At 41.6% G+C, this 20,872-nt stretch overlaps 1 protein-coding gene across 5 annotated transcripts; it reads left to right on the plus strand.

Moving 5' to 3' along the window:
- The first annotated feature begins 42 nt into the window (after positions 1-42).
- On the plus strand, positions 43-20,355 carry LOC101169702 (disintegrin and metalloproteinase domain-containing protein 11). Of its 5 annotated transcripts, none has more exons than XR_002873647.1 (26): positions 43-515; positions 1,007-1,191; positions 3,684-3,760; positions 4,093-4,159; positions 5,683-5,765; positions 5,845-5,908; positions 5,989-6,049; positions 7,372-7,544; positions 9,406-9,477; positions 9,600-9,766; positions 9,894-9,978; positions 10,598-10,688; positions 11,008-11,059; positions 11,390-11,489; positions 11,647-11,718; positions 12,386-12,478; positions 12,847-12,927; positions 13,016-13,066; positions 13,147-13,210; positions 13,291-13,396; positions 13,477-13,596; positions 13,704-13,872; positions 15,115-15,226; positions 17,126-17,381; positions 18,407-18,424; positions 19,597-20,355. XR_002873647.1 is itself a non-coding variant. In XM_020705132.2 (26 exons), exons 1-26 carry the CDS (start codon positions 455-457, stop codon positions 19,610-19,612), a joined length of 2,331 nt encoding a protein of 776 aa, XP_020560791.2. In that variant the 5' UTR covers positions 44-454; the 3' UTR covers positions 19,613-20,355. The 5 variants fall into 5 exon arrangements, 1 of the variants encoding a protein (XP_020560791.2); XR_002873649.1 differs by lacking the exon at positions 19,597-20,355 and adding an exon at positions 16,885-16,993; XR_002873650.1 differs by lacking the exon at positions 19,597-20,355 and adding an exon at positions 16,885-16,993 and having other exon boundaries at positions 17,291-17,381.
- The last annotated feature ends 517 nt before the right edge of the window (positions 20,356-20,872 follow it).

The raw sequence follows: 20,872 nt of genomic DNA on the forward strand, positions 1-20,872 counted from the left end.
CCCACGTGTCCTACTCACCGCATTTCCCTTCACTTTCCCATCCCTTCGTTTCCACTTACCGCAGATTCGCATAGGCTACACACACACTGGCGTATATTCCCTCATCCATACACCCAAACCACGCACCCGCGCGGCGCTGCGGAGCGATGCGCCCGCGATGCGCCCTCTCCCGCGCCTCACCGATCAGTCTCTAGGCCCATATCGATTCATTTTTCATAATCCTGATATGCAGATCCAAATTCGCCGTGGCAGCGTCGGTCGGAGCTGAGAGGGCGAGAGGTAGAGAGGGGGAGAGATGAGAGGACGCGCATCATCAGATGTTTAGCAGATTAACTTTGGATCTTCGCCACCATCTCTGCTGTGCGTTTTTTGGTCTTCTTCCTCCTCTCCACCTACCCGGTTCCTGACGTTGCGCGGCTCTCCATGCTGTAATCCGAGGGAATATGTGAAGATCATGCTGGCGGTGTGGTGCTTCATGCTCTTTGCTGCAGTGGGCGAGAGGCTTGCAGTCTCAGGTAAGGCGAGAGGGAGGCGAGAGAGCTTCGTTTTCCTTGCATCCACATATTTTTTTGCCCTCCAGCAGCACTTTTCAAGCCCGGTGTGGCTAGGGGATTTATTGGATTGGATCTCGGTGCCAGCCAGCACCCCTGCCAACCCACAGAACTGCTGCATCAACACATCTCCACCGCACATCTTTCTCCTACACACCAAATGTACCCACAACCACAAAGCACCACCAAGAACAGCACCCACCAGGGAAAATCACCTTTATAATCCTCAAAACGCTCATAAATCTGCCTGAAAACAAATCTGACATTTTCATTCATTTAATTACTTCCACTATATTACTTAGGGGTGCAAATAATTTCACGTCAATGAGTGGACATTGCCTTAAACTGGGTCATCCGATGATATTTTCCCGTATAGAACAGTTAAGGCCATTGGAGTCAGTTTCCTGCTCCAGAGCGTGTGCAGGATGAAAGCCTCCTTGTCGTGCTGCATGCAGGTGTGGACAGAAGCGCACTGCAGGATGGAGACATGTGGGACTGGTTTGCCCCACCAGGCCGGCTGGACGCTGGAGACTCTGAGATCACTTTTCCGAAGCGGCTGGTGCAGCAAATTGAGTCAGAGGAGGAAATGGCTCATGACTTCTTAGACACCCGGGTGAAGAACAGCAGCAAAGACAGCACGGTGAGTTGGAGCTCCCGCTTTCTGAATCGTGCTTATTTTCACTCTGGCTCGCCCTGTGAATTCTCCACCCGGAAGGCTTAATTTGGCAGCAGGGATACCCAAAGATCCCTGACAAGGAGTCTTCCCTCAAATTGAGAACAAGATCTCATTAAAATGAAAGTGTCCCGGGTGGACGATGAAGGAGAATATCAGTTTAAATCTTATTATCAATGATGAGCTGTCACACCACAAGTACATCTATTTCTGGACTAAATGATCAAATGAAAGTCTACACCCAGTTTTTCTAAAGTAGCTGTGGATCACATCATTTTTGTCCTGAAACCTCCAGTAGGGTGTTGGTGCTGTTAACATCATGCACCAAGCTCTGAAACCAAGCCAGCCCCCGCCTTAAACACGAGTCCATCAAAGGCTCTTTAAATGTTTGAGTGGATGTCTGCCATCATCTCCACATGACCCATCCTGATGTCTTCGGACGTCACAAGTGATATTCCAACATGAGTTTTTTCTTTTTCTTTTTTCAGTGGCCTGTTGAAGTATGTCCCCATTAAATATGAAACAGGTCTGTGTGAGAAGTGCTGCAGACAACCTCCTCTCTAAAGCTCTTCATTTTTAGTTTTAAGATCTAAAGAGAAATGGTTCAGAAGTTGTTTTTTTTGGGGGGATGAGAAGCAATAATAGATCAATAAAAGCAGCTCTTTATTTCCTTTGGTTCCTCAGAACACGTCTCTTGCTCATCTGCTTCAGTTGTCGAAGCATGTTGTGTTTTGTTTTTTTTTAAATATTGAAGATGCTTCGAATGAGGGACGAGATAAATTTAGAAGCAGCAGGGGCGACGAGCTGAACTTGTTTTTACTTTTCTGTCACATCACGCTGGGTTGGAAATAGATGAAGTAGCATCTGTGGCCAGTTTCATTTCAGCAAAGCTGAATTTTTGTTCATGGGATTTTCACAGAGCCTGAATCCGTGTCAGAAAACCGGCACACCTCATCTTTACTGAGCAGGAATATTCAGTTATTGGATGTTTTTTTCACTTAAAATTTATAGAAGAATGCAGGAACACAGTGTGGAGGAATTGTATTCAACCTCTTCACCTGAACACTGTCTTTGTCTTTCATCAAGTTATAAAGAATTAATAATAAAAATGACCAAAGACAGAAATCAGTTTTTTCTCAAATGAATTTTTATTTACACAAATTAGCAACTTTAGTCATCAAACATACTTTCTTCTCTTGACAAGTATACGTGGAAGTATATTTTTTGGCACAGCAGCGCTTAAATCGCCCTCGGAAGCAGGACTTAATGTACTTGGCTTGGATGTAAGGTATTGGGGTTCATTTTTGATTGTTTGGTTTTGCTTTTTTGAATCACATTTTTATTTAATATGTTGTACTTTGTTAAGGTTTTCATTTGAGTATCTGGAATGCTGCCCTTTCTAAGGTAAAAATGTTAAATTTCAAAGTCTCAGCTGACCAATTTTTCTTGAGGCCATTTTTTGAAGTGCTTTTTCATATTATGTTAGAATCACAGCTTTTTATTTCTGAAAATGTTTGCTCTGATGTAACATAAAAAAGATATCTTAATCACAGCATTAAATATGAAAAGAATATCTTTGCATCTAATCAGTCCTTCAGAGAGGTTCTACCCCTTTCGTGAAACATTTCTGACTCTAAGATTGAGGGAATCCCAATAATTTCATTTTGAAACTAACATTTTCTTCTTCTTAAGATGCAAATGTTATGGAATCATAGCAAATGGACAAAGGAAACTTCTCAGAGGGCTTAAGGAAAACTAGAGATGAGATATTTTGGCTTGAGGAATCTGGAAGGAACTAAATCTGATTTTTTTTTTAAAAAGCTGCAAAAGTTTGAATAGATTTGTTGTAAACTGTTGCTGTTAAACTCATGACGATGAGAAACTATAAAGAAAACTAGGTTTTGATGAACACATTTTAAAACTCTCCTTGATGGAATTGATTCTTCAGCCACAAATCCAGCCTCCACAATGCAGGTGAATGATTGATGCAATGACGGTGGAGGAGCACAGATTACTTAAGCTTTTCCAAGACGGTAGTAACAAATCTGTCATCGGGGTCTCAGTGGAGAAAATCATTTGTGGATGGTGATGCTTTTTGTTGTAAAAGCCCAGTGATTCACTGCGGCCTGGCTCCTCTAGACTGCGATCAAAGCCGCGCTGGCACGGTCCGGCCGGTCAAACAGACACTCTGTCTGCAGTAAATTCCTCTCTGCCTCTGCTGGCCTCACTGTTTCCTTACCCCCCCCTGCACTGGCAGCCGTCCATGAGGGACACTGGCACAGTGTGGATGATTATAGACCATTCCAGTCAAGTGTTGTCCCGATCTCCTTCTGTCAAACCCTTTTTCTGCCCATCACTGCTCCCAAAAACGGTCTTTTGTTTTGTTTGTGATCACCTTCAATCAGTATGTTCTGCCAGGCATATTTCAGCTTCCCTAACTTATTTTTGTTCTTCCTCAGCCTGTCCACTTGGCCCAGAGTTGTTTTCAAGTAGAAGCCTTCGGACTCACCTTCACTTTAGACCTGGAACTAAACCAGTTAGTATCAGCTCACATTTTTCTCTTTTTTATTTTTTTTTACTCTGTTCTCGCTTGTATCAGTAAGTGCTCTTAATTTACTGCAGCTGCTCTCATTAGCATTTTCCCCACTCTTACACAAATGCACTTAGCGCCTCTATTATGCTACATGACAAGATGGGGAATACCAATGTGGCACTTCCACACACTCATTTTAATGATCCTGCATGCTAATAACGTCAGTTACTCTGTGGATTAGATTGGAAAGGAGAACCTCCAGTGGAGGGTTACATTTTCTGTGACTGCAGATCATCTAAGCTCTGATGCTGACAATCTCTCTGCTCTCCTTTCAGTCACCTTCTGTCCTCGGATTACGTGGAGCGGCGCTTCAACCATAAAGGCAGACCATTACAATCTGCGGTAAACTTGCCTTGGATTGTAATTCTGTGAACTCATCTTTTTTTGGCGCATGGAAAGTGTTTTATTTCAAGTGACACCCAGAACAGCTCTGAGGCTGTTAGAAGAAACATGCTGCCAAAGCGTTAATTTAAAGTTTAGCTCAATCCTCAAGGGGGTCCCGAGAGCATCATATAACATATGTCCCAGCATATATCTTATCCAAGGGACAGCAGATCCTAATTTTTGCTGCATTTAGCAAAAAAATAAGCTTAATTAGTGTATTTTTCTCTCTTAAGGTCAATTTTTTAACGTCATCGTGACATTTAATGAATATTTTTGTAGTATGATTTCACCCTCCTCCTGTATCTATTTATAGAGATTGTATTGTGTCCTCTGCTTTAAAAGTAGGCTGCTATGCAACTGTTAGGACTTAGAGTCTTGCTGGTTTGCACAGACCTGGGTTTACCTGCCGGGCTGCTGCAGCCTTTGTCCAAACGAAAACAAGTGATGCAAAGCCCCAAACCCGCAGAGAGGATTGTCAAAGGAAGGGATGCAAACCTTTGATGTCATGGCTTTGCATCAGGTGGTGCAGGTGGTGTTTTCTTTCTTGTTTTTTTTTTCAATATTTTGTACATATTTTTCTTGTACAAATGTGTCACTCGTTGCCCCTCAAGCACCCACCCACCCAGCCAGGCAGGCGAACAAGCAAGCGCTACGCGTCCCCACCCACAATCGCTCTGAACTCTGCTTCAGTCCCCCTGACCAATCACGAGCTTGTTTCCATGGCAACCAGTTTGCTCAGCAGTATCATTAAGTTCTTGGCAGCCAAGAGAATGAAAGAAGACCAAGAGAGAGGAAAGAGCAGGGCTCAAGCGAGGGGAGGAAGAGGGAGTGGGGAAGCAAGGGGTTAAAATGCCAGAGAGTACAAACAGAAGCTTTGGCATTTTGGGGCAAATGCGTTGTTTGTGGACAGTAAACTCTGAGTGGTGGGTGGTCAGAGCTTGCAGGGCTGCCAGCAGAGACCTACAGCCAGAGCAGATTGTCACTCAGCTGCACAGAAGGCCTCACATGGCATGCCACCCCTCACCGTGGCAGTGGCGGCATATCGGGATGAGCCTCTAGCTGTTTTTTGTGAGGCTAACGCCCCGCCGCGCTCAGTTTGATCCAGGTGAACCAGCACTTCTCACCTTGGCAGGCGGTTCCTCCTCACACCTCAGAGCAGATTTCTTTGTCATCTTGTGCCCTTGAGCTGTAGCTCGCTCATTGCACGGTTTGTTCTTAAATCAAACAGCGATGGCAACACTGGTGTTGATTTATTGAAGAGATCCTTAAGCGGGGAGTACCTCCACCTCTATTGTAAGTGAAGCACTGGAGAGTGAGTAGGACATAAGTAGGTCACAAACTGCTGTAAACATGGAGGTGGAGGAAGACAATGAGGAGAGTAGTGTGGGTTTTTTTTCTGTCCACTGTAAGGATCTGGGGTGCTCAGTGAAGTATAAAAGCATCCATGTGAAGCCACAAACACTGCTTTGTTGTCTCCTCAGGGTGGGGAGCACTGCTACTACCAGGGAAGGTTAAGAGGTTTATCTGGATCCTGGGCGGCTGTGTCCACCTGCCACGGTCTGTGGTGAGTGTAACAAAAAAAAAAACAACATCAGAAAGAATTTAACTGTTTCTTTACTCTTACTTTCATCTTCTTCTTTTAGCGGCATGTTCTCTGACGGCCTTTTCTCTTACGGGATTGAGCCCATTCACAATTCCAGTAATCAGGTAGACTCACTTAATAAAAGTTTGTGATTTCTTTTCAAATTTGTAGTCTGGATGCTAATTTTTTTACATGTCATTGTTAGGTTGATGGTGCTCACTTAATACGTAGGATGCAGGATATCAGATTGACCCCACATTGCACAGGTATGCGGTCACAGTGAATCATAGCAGCAGAGAGCTCCAGCCTCAAATTTTTGTGTTAGCTTTTATTTATTTATCTACGCACATACCCAGCATTTGTCACATATTCTAGAATGCACTGAACGCATGTACTTGAACGCTCTTTTAGCATACAGTGTTCACACTGGGCTGTCGCTACCCCATGCTAGCACATGTACCTACAGTTAGAAGAGGCTTGATGTGAAGTGTCAAAGCAGAAATCTCACCATTCTTGCTCCAGACTTTTTCTGTCACAGCTCTTGTCACAAGAACAGGCAGATGGCTGGATCCAAATGTGGCTGGATCCAAATGTGGCGGGCTTTTTGGCTCAGCTAAAAGTCCACTGAGCTAAATCAGGGTCAGGCAGGCAGGGATCAATAACAGGCATGAGATCATCAGAGGAGAGACAGGGTGGTCAGGATCCAGGGAAGAGTTGGGGCAGGCAGCAGGCGAACAAAGTCAGGGACAGGGTCAGGAGACAGAAGATCAGGTCCAAATACAACACTCGGCAATGAAGGCAGAGTGGCACAAACAATACTTCACACTGAGTGAGGCTCAGTGCAGTGCTTAAGAAGACTGTGATTGATTGAGTGAATGAGAGTCAGGTATGTAGCAGCCAGGAAGTGCACGCTAGGGTTGCTGGCAGATGAAGTGCATTGAGTACTCTTGAGATGGTTGATGGTGATTAGAGGGGAGACAGAGCTCTGACTTCTGACAGCTCTATTCTGATATATGAAAGACTTGGTATTATAGAATTCCATCTGAGCACAAACCTCAATTATTTTTTCTCTCCTCCATGATCAATTTCTAAACCGGTGGCACTTCCATTAATTATAAGGGATGCCATCTGTACATCACTACCAAATTCAAGTTCCCGATTGGTCAAAGTTCAACTGGTTTAAGTTTCAACATGTGTTCAGGGGCAGTGCGTTTTGTACCTAGAGTCCAAAAACAAACTTTAAAACTTGCGTAACCAAGCATGAACTGAAACTTGTGAACTATGAAGCCCAAAATGCTCATATATACGTGTTTACACAGACTTTTCATTATAAGTAGTCACTTCGCACGTTTCCAAGGCCAGTGTGACCATAGCAGTAGACAAATATAAACGTGGTTTGTTTGGATTTTCTTAAACCTTAAAACCTAAGCTTTTAAAATATGATAATGTTTGCTATTTGTGCCTACACCAAAGTACAAATTAGAGATCATAATCAGTTCAAAAATAAGTGTTAGTGTAAAATGTTTTTTTGACTTTTCTCTATGTTTGACTGCTCTGACTGGCTGTAGTTCTGCTCCTCTGTGTCCAGACTGCAGAGAGGAGGGCGAACCGGACAGCAGAGGAGGTGATGAAGGCCACGACAGAACAAGGGAGCAGCAGGGGTCTGCTGGGCTGAAAAGATCCAAGAGATTTGTTCAAAGGCGCTCCGTCCAGACCGAGACCAAATTCATTGAGTTGATGGTGGTCAACGACAATGACATGGTGAGTTTAGCTTATAGCAATATTTTTTTTAAATATCGGATACTTTGGGAGAGAAATAAAAATCCCTCAAAAAACATTCAGTAAAAATTTAAAATAAAACAAAGTAAATCTTGGTCTCTAGTTTTCTGCTGCTACTGAAAACCTTCTCATGTGTGACCTTATAGCTCAGGGGTCTGCAACCTTTAATCCCTCTATTGTGGTTAATTTGTTTTGTCATTTATTTTAAGATTTCTAACATTTCATATTACTGATCAAAAGGATGGTAAAAAGTCAAAATCTATTATCAGAATTAGCTTAAAGCACATATTCTCATCTGCGGCTGCACAACACTGTCTATTTGCTGTTCAGAGGTTCTTAAAGTACAGAATTACATTTACATGTATAGATTTTTTTAATGGATTCTACACCCATGTTTTCATGTTTTTTATTCAATCATAAAGGTAGAAAAGGTGATAATGTTGGAAAATGTCACGTTTGACTTCTTGCATTTTTAATCCACGTAAGTGCAGCCACATGAGGATCTTATTTGACACAAGGTGCATTTTATTGTGAAAGGAACTTGTATGTGATGCTGTCAAAAGTATAAAAAATGTTTTAAATGTTTCTTTATAGAAAAATATATTTAATTATTGCAAAAATGTAAAAGCTACATTTTATTAATGAAGAGCTTAATTGTTGGCTCTTTAGCAATAAATGTTGCAGACCCCAGCATTAGTGGAACTAGGGATTCTATTAAATTTAGGAAATTATTCAATTTAAATCCTTTCTCAAATTGTTAGGTAACAACAAAGCATATTTGATCAATCAATCTTTATATGGCACTTTTCATACATGGTAACCCAAAGTGGACACTGGACATCAGGCTGAGCCCAGAAAAAGTTAGTTGGTGGAAATGCAAATAGTTGGAACCTCTTCATCTGGGTATAGTTGCATAGCCACCCAAGTGCAGCATTGTAGGGGAGAACCAAGCCTCACCACATCTACTGTAGTGGCTGAACAGCAGCTGACCCAGAAGGGCAGAATCTAATTGAGGAAGGAAATAAAATGATCATTAAATGTAGAAAAAGGTACAAAAACAATGAAAAATTAAACGTTATAAAATATTAAAATAATTAAAATCAGAATGAGAGATATAACAATATAAATACAAACATGAAAAAAAAATAAAATAAAATAAATTAGCTAAAAACCAAGTTAATGAGATGGGTCTTAAACCTTTTCTGAAATATATCTACGTTCTCTGGGTCCGCAGGTCTTCTGGCAGACTGTTCTATGAATGAGGCCCATAATGCTCAAAAGATGCCTCTCTGGAAGGTTTGGGTTTTGCAGTCGGAATGGTTAGGAGGCTAGTGCAGGCGATCTTAGGTTCATATTTTATTTGAAAAGTGTCAGAATTTAAGAGAAATCAACTTTAGTCTAAAACTTCTGTGGCAGATTACACCACAAGGATTTGTGCCCAAATCAATTCAAAAATGTATCAGCTAAAAAAAAATGTTTTCCAAATGTCCTAATATTGAAAAAATAGTCACATACTAAACAATGACTTTTTTTATTTATTAAACTCCTAAATCTAAAAAGGTTTCATAGACTGTGGTAAAGTCTCAGTTCTTCAAGACCTTTTAAATCTATTGTTGGATGCTCATAAACATTTTGGACCGGCTGAAGGAAAAGTTGTCACGACATCATGAAAAAAAAGCCACATCCTCAATAATTGCTTGGAATAGGATGATGAGGATGATGATGATGATCATGACTGCAAACTATCAGCTTCCTATGCCGTCATCAAGGTTATCAAAATCATTAAAGCTTCTTAATTGTGTTTGCTCTTGTAAGCCATCTGTGCATCATTGTCTCTCCACAGTTTGTGCAGCTGCGTAGCTCCAGTAGCCAAACCAAGAACTTTGCCAAAGCTGTGGTCAACACAGCCGACACAGTAAGAGCCATAAATCCTCCCACTGATCCATTCCCCTCTCACGCACATGCCCACCGACATTTTTGTCAAAGACGAGTTTCAGGTTTCAACAGTTATTTCATGGAACAATGTGCCGTCCTCAGATCTTTCAGGAACAGCTCAACACCAGGATCGTGTTGGTCGCCATGGAGACGTGGACCACTAAAAATATGATGGCCGTTGTTGAAGATCCCTTGGTAACACTGCAGAACTTCATGAAGTACCGAAAGGACAACATCCGGGAGCAGAGTGATGTCGTCCATCTTTTTTCGTGAGAGAAAACTTTTTTCTTTTTTTTCTTTTTTTTGCACATAATCCAAGCTCATTGTCGAAGTTTTTGTTGTATGGATTCTCCAGATGTTTTCACTTTTAACAAAAGCTTTTTTGTGCTCCCCTAGAGGGCGCACATTTCACAGCAGCCGCAGTGGGACAGCTTACACCGGAGGGGTGTGCTCTCCAACGAGAGGAGGGGGCATCAACGAGGTAAGAAAAATGCATCAAACACAGATAATTCTTCATATTTCTAATATTCTAATAAATCTACAAAAGTACCATATTCAGAAGTAAACTTCATCCACAATGATCTTAAAAGAACAATCTGGGAAAGATCCATCATTAAAGTATTCAAATTTAAAATAATTTGTTTGTCCTGTCCAGCAGATAAGAGGTGACGGCCTCTTGTGATGGACAAATTCTACAGTAACAAAAAAGGTTATGTGTCTTCGGACACACAAAGTGTTTATTTGTATGAACCCCTTAAGTATTTGAGACTAAATTTTATTCATATTAATTAAATTTGTATACATTTATTGTTGGACTGGTCAGAAAAGAGAGGAGAGAAGGAGTGAGGAATGTTACAGATGGGGGATATGAGTGCAAAAAGAAAAAAAAAGGGCGTGAAGAAGGATAACTGAAAAGTAGAATTACCAAAAGAATCAACACGATATTCGAAATGTAAATGATTAGTACTGTCAAAATCTCAAAATATATCCTTTTTAGCATGGAGGTGGGGGTGTGATGAGTTAACTTACTAAAGAATTACTAAAAAAAAAATTGTTTTCAAAGCTTTATATTTTTTGTTTTTTTTGTGATGTGTTTTTAGTATGGAAGCGTGGGTGTAATGGCCATCACTCTGTGTCAGAGTCTGGGTCAGAATATCGGAATGAGATGGAACAACGCTCGCACCTCTGCAGGTAGGATATTGGAAAAGGTGTAAAAAGCAGGAATGATAGACGATTACAAATGAAAAGCGAGTAAATTAAAAGAAGAGGAAGCCGGTAGAAGTATTTCCAGCCATCCTGTAATTAAACTCTAATATTGGGTGGTTAGTCATAAGACATGAAGGGACTCAGATTGAGGCGTTTCTTCCACTGAACAATGAGCTCTGATTTATGTAGAAGAATGACAAGGCTCATTATCCGGTGCAGGTGAGCGATCAGATCTCCTGTGTTCTGATTCCTAACTCATTTTAACCCCTACCTGCTGTGTTGTTTTATGTTTTTTGCTGCACAGGGGACTGCAGGTGTCCAGACGCCTGGGTGGGCTGCATCATGGAAGAAATTGGGTAAGACCTCCTCAAATCTTCATCTCTCAAACATGTTTTTCAGCTCTAATAATCGCAATATGAATTTAAAGTGATTGCTGCTTTAAAAATGACAAACAGTAAAGCTCTGAAACATCACCCATTTGGACTCTGTTTCCTTTGACAGATGGAACAATAGAGATTTCATTTTTTTTTGAGTAATATCTTGCTACAGATGGTAATATTTCTGTCAGATTGCAAAGTGACAGCAGAGACACCCACGGCAGATCTGGCCAAAAAGTGCTGCGCTGTTTGTGTTTTATTTTATGTCTTGATCTTTAAGTATGTGTGTGTGTGTGCTTGTGATCACAGATTTTATCTGCCCAGAAAGTTTTCTCGCTGCAGCGTTGACGAGTACACACAGTTCCTGCTGCAGGGGGGTGGGAGCTGCCTTTTCAACAAGCCTAATAAGGTGAGCACCATGTGAGGGGGGGGGGGGGGGTCTGTCTCTGAATATTTGAAGTTTGTGAAGTCTGAATAGTTGCAGTTTGAATTTGTTCGGTTAATGCACTTGTCTCTTCAGATTTGGTTAAAAAAAACGTGTTAATTGAGGAAAATTGGTGTTTCAGCTGTTGGATCCTCCGGAGTGTGGGAATGGTTTTGTGGAACCAGGAGAAGAGTGTGACTGTGGGTCGCAGGTGGTAAGTAATGGATGGGTAGCACCTCCACGCTAATCTGTGTACTCACATTAACACACTTTCATAGCCATTTTCACACTTTACAATGTGTCTCTCTTAAGCTTTCTTTGTGCATGCAGTATATGCACCTTGCAGCCCTCTGTCTCCTCCTCCACACTCAGAAGGGAAAAATTCTCTTTGGAGACATGCCCAAAGACACTTTGTCACTTTCGAGGGCTTGCTATCCAACCAAGACAACAGTTCTGACGCTTTAGCCTCCTGTGGCCCGCTACAATGTGATGTCTTTTGCAAGTGAGCAGCGGCAGTGGCTCAGGCGGTTGAGCAGGTTGTCCAATGATCAAAGGCTTGGCGGTTCGATCCCTGCTCCCCCCAGCCAACTGTCGTTGTGTCCTTGGGCGAGACACTTCACCCTCCTTGCCTCCAGTGTGGCTCCACTGGCGTGTGCATGTGTATGAATGATCCCGGTGATGGTCAGAGGGGCTGTAGGCAGCCACACCTCTGTCAGTCTGCCCCAGGGCAGCTGTGGCTACAACCGTAGCTCACCATCACCAAGTATGAATGAGGAGTGAATGAATAATGCACACAATGAAAGCGCTTTGAGTGTCTGGAAAAGCGTAGATAAATCTAATCCATTATTATTATTATAATATTTTGCCTCCTGTGGCTGCAGGAATGCGCCCGCAGCGGAGGAGCCTGCTGCAAAAAATGCACCCTCACCCATGATGCTATGTGCAGTAATGGACTCTGCTGCAGCAGCTGCAAGGTAAGGACGTTTGGAGACCAAAAGCGCAACAAGTGACCTAAACGTGTTAGCAATTATCAGCAAAAATCAGTGATAGGTCAAAAATCAATCATAGATTTGTTTAACATGGTTTAAAAAGCCAAAGAAAATATTATTTGGTTTATTTGGTGATTTTACTAATTTACTTTCTAGTTTGTTTATTATTATTTATAAATATTTAAATACCTTTTGTGGAGTTTAACTGTAGTTTTTATACATAATATTAAGAAATAGAAAATTGGGATATTCTCAAATTAATATCTGTTGTATTTTTCTTTAATGTGGATTTAAAAAAAAATCCAAATGCAAAATGCATTTAATTTGTTTGATTTTTTTTATTTTTATGTCAGTACGAGCAGAGAGGAGTTGTGTGTCGAGGAGCCGTGAATGACTGTGACATCCCAGAAACCTGCACTGGAGACTCCAGCCAGGTGAAGCTTTCTGCACAAAGAAGCAGCCAAAATCCGCCACATCCGTCCCACGCAGCATTCATTATGTGATACGCTTTTTCTTTTGCAGTGTCCTCATAATGTCCACAAGCTGGACGGTTACATTTGTGACAACAGTCAGGTTAGGCCTGTTTCCCGCCATGTTTTCCAGTCTGCTGCTAAAGCTATGCATGCCTGAACACCTCTGTTTGACCCTTGTAGGGACGGTGTTATGGCGGGCGATGCCGGACTCGTGACGGACAGTGCAAAGGACTCTGGGGCTTCAGTACGTATAAAACCTGTCAAGTTAACCACATCTCGTGGCAGGTAATTTTGGATTTTTTATCGTATTTATTACCATTCTAGATTCAGCGGACAGGTTTTGTTATGAGAAGCTGAACGCTGAGGGAACGGAGAAAGGAAACTGTGGTCAGGGTCCCGGGGGGCAAGGCTGGCTGCAGTGCAACAAGCCGTGAGTTCATGTCAGCGCTCTGTTCTGCTGGTCCAATCTCCTGTGTGACAGGTGGATAACCAGAGTGTTTGGTGCCTCAGGGATGTTTTATGTGGATTCCTGTTCTGTGCCAACGCCACCACAAAGCCTAAGTTTGGAGATCTGCAGGGTGAGGTGACCAGCTTTACCCTCTACCATCAAAACAAGTACCTGGACTGCAGGTGGTTTGTTATTTCCAGAACATCTACCCCCTTCAGCGGAGCAGTTAGGTTGATGTGAGATGAATTCTGCTTCTCTCCTTCCACCTGTCTTGGGTCGCTCTGTTCAGAGGTGGCCATGCTCTTCTTGAGGACGGCTCAGACTTGGGTTATGTGGAAGATGGCACTCCCTGTGGGCCCAATATGATGTGTTTGGAGAGACGCTGCCTCCCCGTGGCAGCCTTCAACCTCAGCACGTGCCCAGGCTCGAAGTTTGGAGGAATCTGTTTTGACCATGGGGTAAAAACACTCACCAACATTTCGTTCCTTCACTCCAATCATCATTTATGATTATGATGTTTTTAGCCAAAATAAAAAACAAATCTAGGACATAGTTTCTGCAGAGTGGTAGTTGTTCATTAGAAATTCCCCTCTTAGATGTGGGCGGGGCAATTGGTACGGAGCAACTTCGCCCAATTCCACCCCCCATTGTGGAGCGGGATTTTTTTCGTTTGCTCCTGATTCCCAACGATTTATATGAAGAAATATTCAAAATGCAGTTTAAAGCTTCATTTTCTTAAAATATGTCCTCTATCATAAGAAAACTACTACAAATACATGTCAAAAACACTCAAAACATGATTTTCATCAGAGAGGGTTTTTAAGAATCAAATTTGTAAAATTATTATAAAGGTGTAAATAGTTTGTTTTTCCATTTACATAAGAATCTGCTTCATAAACATTCTATTGTTGCTCCATGAACGACATATGTTTCAAACTAAAGACTTTTACAGAAGATGGTTTAGATGTGCTGCAGTTAAAAAAAAAAGATTTTTAAACATTATGTGGTGACGCAAATGAACCCAACCTACAGGTCTAGTAAATTTGACAGAGGTTTTGGGGGGAAAAAGTCACCCTAAACAATCATACACTGTGAATCTATGTGCAAAATATATTTTAAACCCTTGAAGTCCACTACTTCTTGCCATAATCCTTTAGAAATCCCAATTTTAATATAAATGTATATCTTACGTGATGATGCTGAAATATATGTGACAAAAAAAACTCCTGTATATAAAGTTTTTCTAACCTATACATAAACACATTTATAATTGGATACATACATTTAAAACATAATGGAAAAGTTGCCAGAGATGTTGATTTTAATGTGAAATGTAACTTTTGTAAATTAAGTTTATTGATAACTAGATGTTTGGTAAAACAGGAATGTAACCTTTAAAAACTTAAGAGTGCTTTCAATGTTTTTGAATTTAAATTTAATTTGGCAATGTAAACTAATATATAAATATATCCACCACTTTTTTTGCTGTTGCTAAAGTAAGCTTCTATAACATTAAACAACAACTAGATTTTAATGATTTTATGAATGATCAGTTTTGTTTAATATTACTCATTTGAACCAAAGTGTATAAAATTGACCAGAACCTTGCAAAAATAAGATCTGAGAAACGTTCAATATCATGTATCTGTGTGTGCTTCCCTCCTCCAGCAGATCTGACAGTCTTCTCGTCTCTCTTGCAGACCTGCAGCAACGAGGTCAAATGCATCTGTGACCGGGACTACACGGGGAAGGACTGCAGCGTGTTCGATCCCATCCCGGAGCCCACAGTCCCAACAGGCCCAGAGAAGAAAGGTCCATACCTCGTCTCAACCTCACCACGTTTTTCTCTGTCTGCCTTTCATATCCCCCTCATAGTCTTTAATCATCACCGCTGTAGCTTTTCCTTGTACTAAAGCTGATGCTTTGCTGTGAGCCAAAAGTAGGGCCGTTCACCTGAATGTGGACCACTTCAGTGTTTTTTTTCCTCCTCTTGAGTTTTGGTGTTGGAGCAGTATGAGTGAGTCTCGATAATCATTAATCTACAAAAAGTCTAAACTTTTCCTTTTGGAAAATAATCAAAAAACTATTTCTTACCGCCTTTCATCAATAGGTAAAAGAAGCTGAGAACACTAAAGTGAATAATACAACTCTATTATGTATTTAATGTAAATACATAAATTTAAAAAAGGAACTGAAACCCCACTGTTTCTATCTAAATGAAAGGACTAGGCACCAGTCAGATAACTCACTTAATGACATGCAGAAAAGAACACATTAACATTTTCAAGTTTTAAGATTTAAGACTCTTTGTCCCAGTGTCAGATTATGCAACACACACAGAACTTAAGATAAAGTAGATCAAATGAGAAAAAAAGAAAGAAAAATATACAAATCACACCAATGTTTAAGTTCACAAGCTGCATCTGAACAGATCACATGACTTTTGAAATGTTGTCCTCAAAATACAAGGTGGGAATGTTTTCTTTGAATGTAAAAACTACAAATATGTACATGCTTCTTATTTTATATCTTAAGCATGGCAGTGACATTGTGATGATGTGGGCTTGATTTAATTGACATCACTGGATAGTTTGCTGTCGTTGACCTGAGAGTTGAGCTTTTCTTTATTCCAGATGTCGGTCAAAGTACGCATTTATCCAGGTGACATGGTTTTGACATTTTTTTTAATTGATCAGAGTACTACAGAGTATAATGTGAAGCTGTTGGAGCAGTCATTTGGATTGCAGCAAAATGTAGCACAGAAAGAAAACTTTCTAACACAGTTTAAAGTCCTGCTCCAGTCACCTCCGGTTTTTCTTTTTGAAAGCATTCCAAATCGTCTTTTAATTATATATATATATATATATATATATATATATATATATATATATATATATATATATATATATATATATATATATATATAAACGCATTTTTTAGCAACAAAATAGAACATAGTTTCTGCATAGTGGCAGTGGTTCATTAGAATTTGGCCTCTGAGATGTGGCGTGACCATTGGCGCCCCACTTACCCTCCACGTTACTGAGAGCTCTCAGTTTACAGTCTCTCCCGCTAGCTTACAGCCCCTCACACCTTTAACCTTACATTAGCGGCGCAACAAAAATAGCAAACAATTTTGGAGCTTTGTATGAAGACATACATGGATCCAGTCGTCTACAGGGAGCTTGTGGCCCGCGCAGCAGATTTTCTTCATAACAAATACGATCTTTTAAGTCTACTCCTAATTCACAATGATGTGATTAAAGAAATAATCTAACAAGTTCTGTTCAGGTGAAAACGTCACCAGGATTTAAACTGAAACAAGAAGTAGCTTCGTTTTTGTCACGACTGTGTCCGTTTTGTGCAATGTCAGTGATCCTATTTATTTATATGTGTACGTGTGTGTGTGAGAGGTACTGAATATCTTGCAGGCACTGTCATTTTGAAGCGTCTTCCTTACTTTCTTGCAGTCTGCCAATGGCACAGAACATTTGAGCAGCTGCTCTTATAGAGCCAAAAAGCCACCCTGTGCAAGAGGGTGTCCAGCTGAAAGAGCAGGAGAGGGGGAATGAGAACAAAGTAATACAACGCTCTCTCCTTTGTTTCTTTATGTCACTGTTGTCTCCGTGACCCCTCCCTCCTCCCCACCCGAATGTCCTCCCATCTTCATCCCACGTGCTGGTTTCCTCCTCCTCATCTCTCTGTCTGCAGGTATCTCATGTGCCTCTCTCTTTCTCTACTCGATGTCGTTATTGTACGGTGTTGATGCTGTCTTCTGACGTGTGTTTTTTAGTGGTGTTGTTTCCTGTTTCTGCCCCTCCGAATTTCCTCCTCCTCCGTACCCTTCCCCCCCCTCCTCCTCCTTCCTCTGCGCAGGTCCCAGTGGCACCAATATCATAATAGGGTCCATCGCAGGTGCTATTCTCCTGGCAGCTATAGTCCTAGGGGGAACAGGATGGGGATTTAAGTAAGAGTTCTGGCATGCCTTTGTGTACCTGTCTGCTTCTACCTGAAGGACCCCGCGTCCACCCCTCCCACTATCACTCCTCTAACAGATCAAACTCATCGCTCAGCTCTGGGGAGGGGAAATGGGGCGTTGAGTTGATGCTTTTGGCTTCAAATTGAAATCTCACAGAGTGCACGTTCTCTTCAGATCTTTGGTCCAAGCACCTTCCAGCACTGTCCCTCCCCATTCTAGCCAAGCTTTTTGCTGAAATGACAGGGCAGGTCTGAAGTACTTCTCTGCCAGGATCTGCTGCACTGCTCAAGCCTACTAGATCTGACTTGATTTAATCCACTGGTGCCACATCTGGAAGTTCCCCATTCTTTCTTTTTTTTTGGTTTTTCCTGACCTACTTGCTCAGAAAACTATTTTTTTTCAAGTGGCTCAACTTGATCTTATTATAATCCTTTTTTTTCGCATGTAGGCATCATTCCTGAAATCTCCTTTTCTGAAGTGTCAGCTCTGTTCCACCTATGCATGCATGCTATTATTTGACACTGACCTAAAAGGACTGATGTTGCACTTACATTATTCATTTCTTTCTTTCTGTCATTTCATAAATATTTCTCTTGTAAAAGCTAGTTAAATATGTGTGGAGCAGTCAGTCCTTTTAGGACAGAGCTGGGTGTCTCTGCATGCTTGCATGAGCTTGTAAGCGGGCAGTTTTCGGGGCAACGGTCAGGAAGCTGATGCGTTCAGTGCCACAGCCCTGCTGCTTGTGATCATCCCCACATATCGCAGGGAAACATCCGACCAAAAGGCCACCCTGGGAACCTTGGACTCCCACAGCTGGTTTAAGCTTCTCCTGCAGTCTGACATTTTTTAAAACTGTAAAATCTCCTATTTTAATGTTAAGGCTGACTTCAAAATCACATTTGTTTCTTGCATTTTCTACAAGCCCTGTAAGGTTGTATTTTTTATTTCTTTTCCTTGTAAATGCAACTCTTTGACATGTTTGTCTCTTTCCTTGCTGTGCACCCGGGATGCAGGAATATTCGAAGAGGAAGGTAAATCTTGCAGCACCAATGCCCCTCACTCTCCCCTTCTGCCTCTGCCACCCTGGTCAAAGCTTTATATGAAAAATTTGTGGGAGGAAAATAATAACACTTTTTTTCAAAACGGCTGCTTTTCTGTTGGTTTTATTTCCATGGCAACCATCGAAGTTTTTGGTCGCCTGGGGGTGGCGAACACGTCAATGGATTTTTGAGAAGAATTGAATTAAGTAAACTTTTGAGTTTCTAAGGCAGCAGAGTTTTTTTGTTAACCACGCCCACACTCCTAATATGTTCATATCGTTCATCATATCGTTTTGTTCCTTAAGCAGGTTTGTGTAATAAATTTACACAATATCCAGCTAAAAATGTGCTAGGAACAGGGAAATGCCACTTTTGCAATCTCGTCACGCTAAAAAAAAAAAAAATTCCCCAAGTAGCTTCCCAATGATGCTCATGGAGTTAGTAGGCGAAAGATTGAAATTCCCAGGAGGTTAAATTAGTAGCTGCTACAAAAGGAGTTTTTTTTAAATCCAATATGGTGGCTTCTTCTCGATGTCAAAGGTCAACAAACTTTTATTGTGGTTGTAGATTTTACTTAGTGGTGTGGTGCATGTAGTTTCATTAAGATCCTATAAGCAAAAGTGTTCGCATTTTTGGTGGGTTTTTGAGTATGTGGCGGGGGGGGGGGGGTTCCTCATTGGTGGAGTGAGAAGGAAAAATTGTGAGAGAGAAAAATCTTGTCCTTGTAGTCCGAGACTGCTGCAGGACAAAATAAATAAGAAAATAAAATACATTTTGTCAATAAAAAGGTAAAAGAAAGGTATTGAAGTTAAAACAATAAATACATATGTAAATAAATATATACATAAATATGTACTGAACACATATTCTCTTGGAAATAAGCTGTTTTTATATTAATTTGTTTTAGTCCTGTTGCATCTGCAGCGCCTCCCAGAGGCAACAGGTCAAATATGCCAGAGGGTGTGAATGATGCTTTTTCCTCTCCCAAGGCAGCGGAGGTTTAAATGTTCATCAGGGGGCAGAGAGGGTGTCCAGTGATCTCAAATATTTTTTACTTTGATTAAAAGTCACACTTTCTTGAGCATAACCGTGAGCTTTACAATGATCTCTTTTGGGACGTCCATCACTGTCCATTCGTCACTCCCCTTTCTGTTCCCTTTCAGATCTGGAGGAGGATAAGGTCTCCGTCTGTCTGTCTGTCCATGTTGTTTCCACTCTCGTCTTCCTCCTTGCACTGTGTCGTGTCCACATTGAAGAAGAGGAGAATTTAAAAAAGAAATAAATAAAGAACCAAGTCTTCCATTGCAGTCCCACAATCTCCGGACCTCTTCAGATTGTCGTTCCCTCCTCACTCCTGTCAGCTCCTTCCTTTTGTCCTCCCTTTGGACTCTGCCCGCCTTGGGGGCCCGTGGAGCTCCTCTCACCCCCCCAGCGGTGTCCAGGTTGCAGCTCGAGTGAGTAGGTTGCTCTCCCTGTGGGATAAGGCCAGGGACTTCCTCCAGCACAGGACCTCTACGAATGTGCTTCTACTCACGACGGGGACATCAACGGCAGACCAACTTGACAAGAGACACGTCTTTCCAATGCCTGCCTGTCTGCACACTCCAAACGCTACTTGAGCCCACAGTTTACTGCAGAACCATCACACAGACTGAAGAAAAAAGTTGCAGGAACTGAACCCTTTTTTGTCTCATAGGAAAGAGTCCTCAGTCTCTGATTTGGTGAATCCAGACATGAGTGATTTGAACTGTCAAATGGGGAGAAAGTCAGACCCAATCAGCATGTTTTCCAAAAAGAGCCTGTGGAAAAAAACAGATTAAAAAATGTACTTATTCTTAAGGCGTCCTGCTCCCCCCTCCCTCTAAAACACGTTTTCAGGGAAGTAAAGTTGGGCGTTCTGGTTTTGGGATCATAGAAAAATATTAACAAAATACAAAGCAGCAAAGACCGTAACTTAGTGTTCTCTGTGTGAGACGGACCAACATACATTCCACTTTATCTGAGCGTTTTCACCACTTCCAAAGTTTGTTGGAGGCTTCTTCTGTGTGTCTGTTCAGGAGCGAATGTACGGCTGATGAGGTTTTTAAAGAGAGGAAGAATGTGTGAGTTTACATTATTGTGAGGGCCGGCGCTGTCCACCTTAACACTCCTGCTTTCACAGGCAGGTTCTTACCTCTAGACGATCATCTCTCTGTAAACTGCTTGTTTGCTGCAGCCATGCCTCCATAACAGCAGCACATGAAGAACAGTTTTTACATCGTGTGTCAAAGAGCAGAGCACTTGCCCACTGTATGCACACCTGTTTGTAAATATGTGCAAAATATACTGAATGTGAAATGCAATGTATGAAGATTCAGTTGAAGCTGTGATCAAATGGTTTTATCCGTTTTCTGCTAAGCTCTCCCATCAGCAGCTCTGTCTGCCGTGCATCAGCAGCAG

The sequence above is a fragment of the Oryzias latipes genome, chromosome 8, assembly GCF_002234675.1.
Source record: "Oryzias latipes chromosome 8, ASM223467v1".
NCBI classification, from domain to species: Eukaryota; Metazoa; Chordata; class Actinopteri; order Beloniformes; family Adrianichthyidae; genus Oryzias; species Oryzias latipes.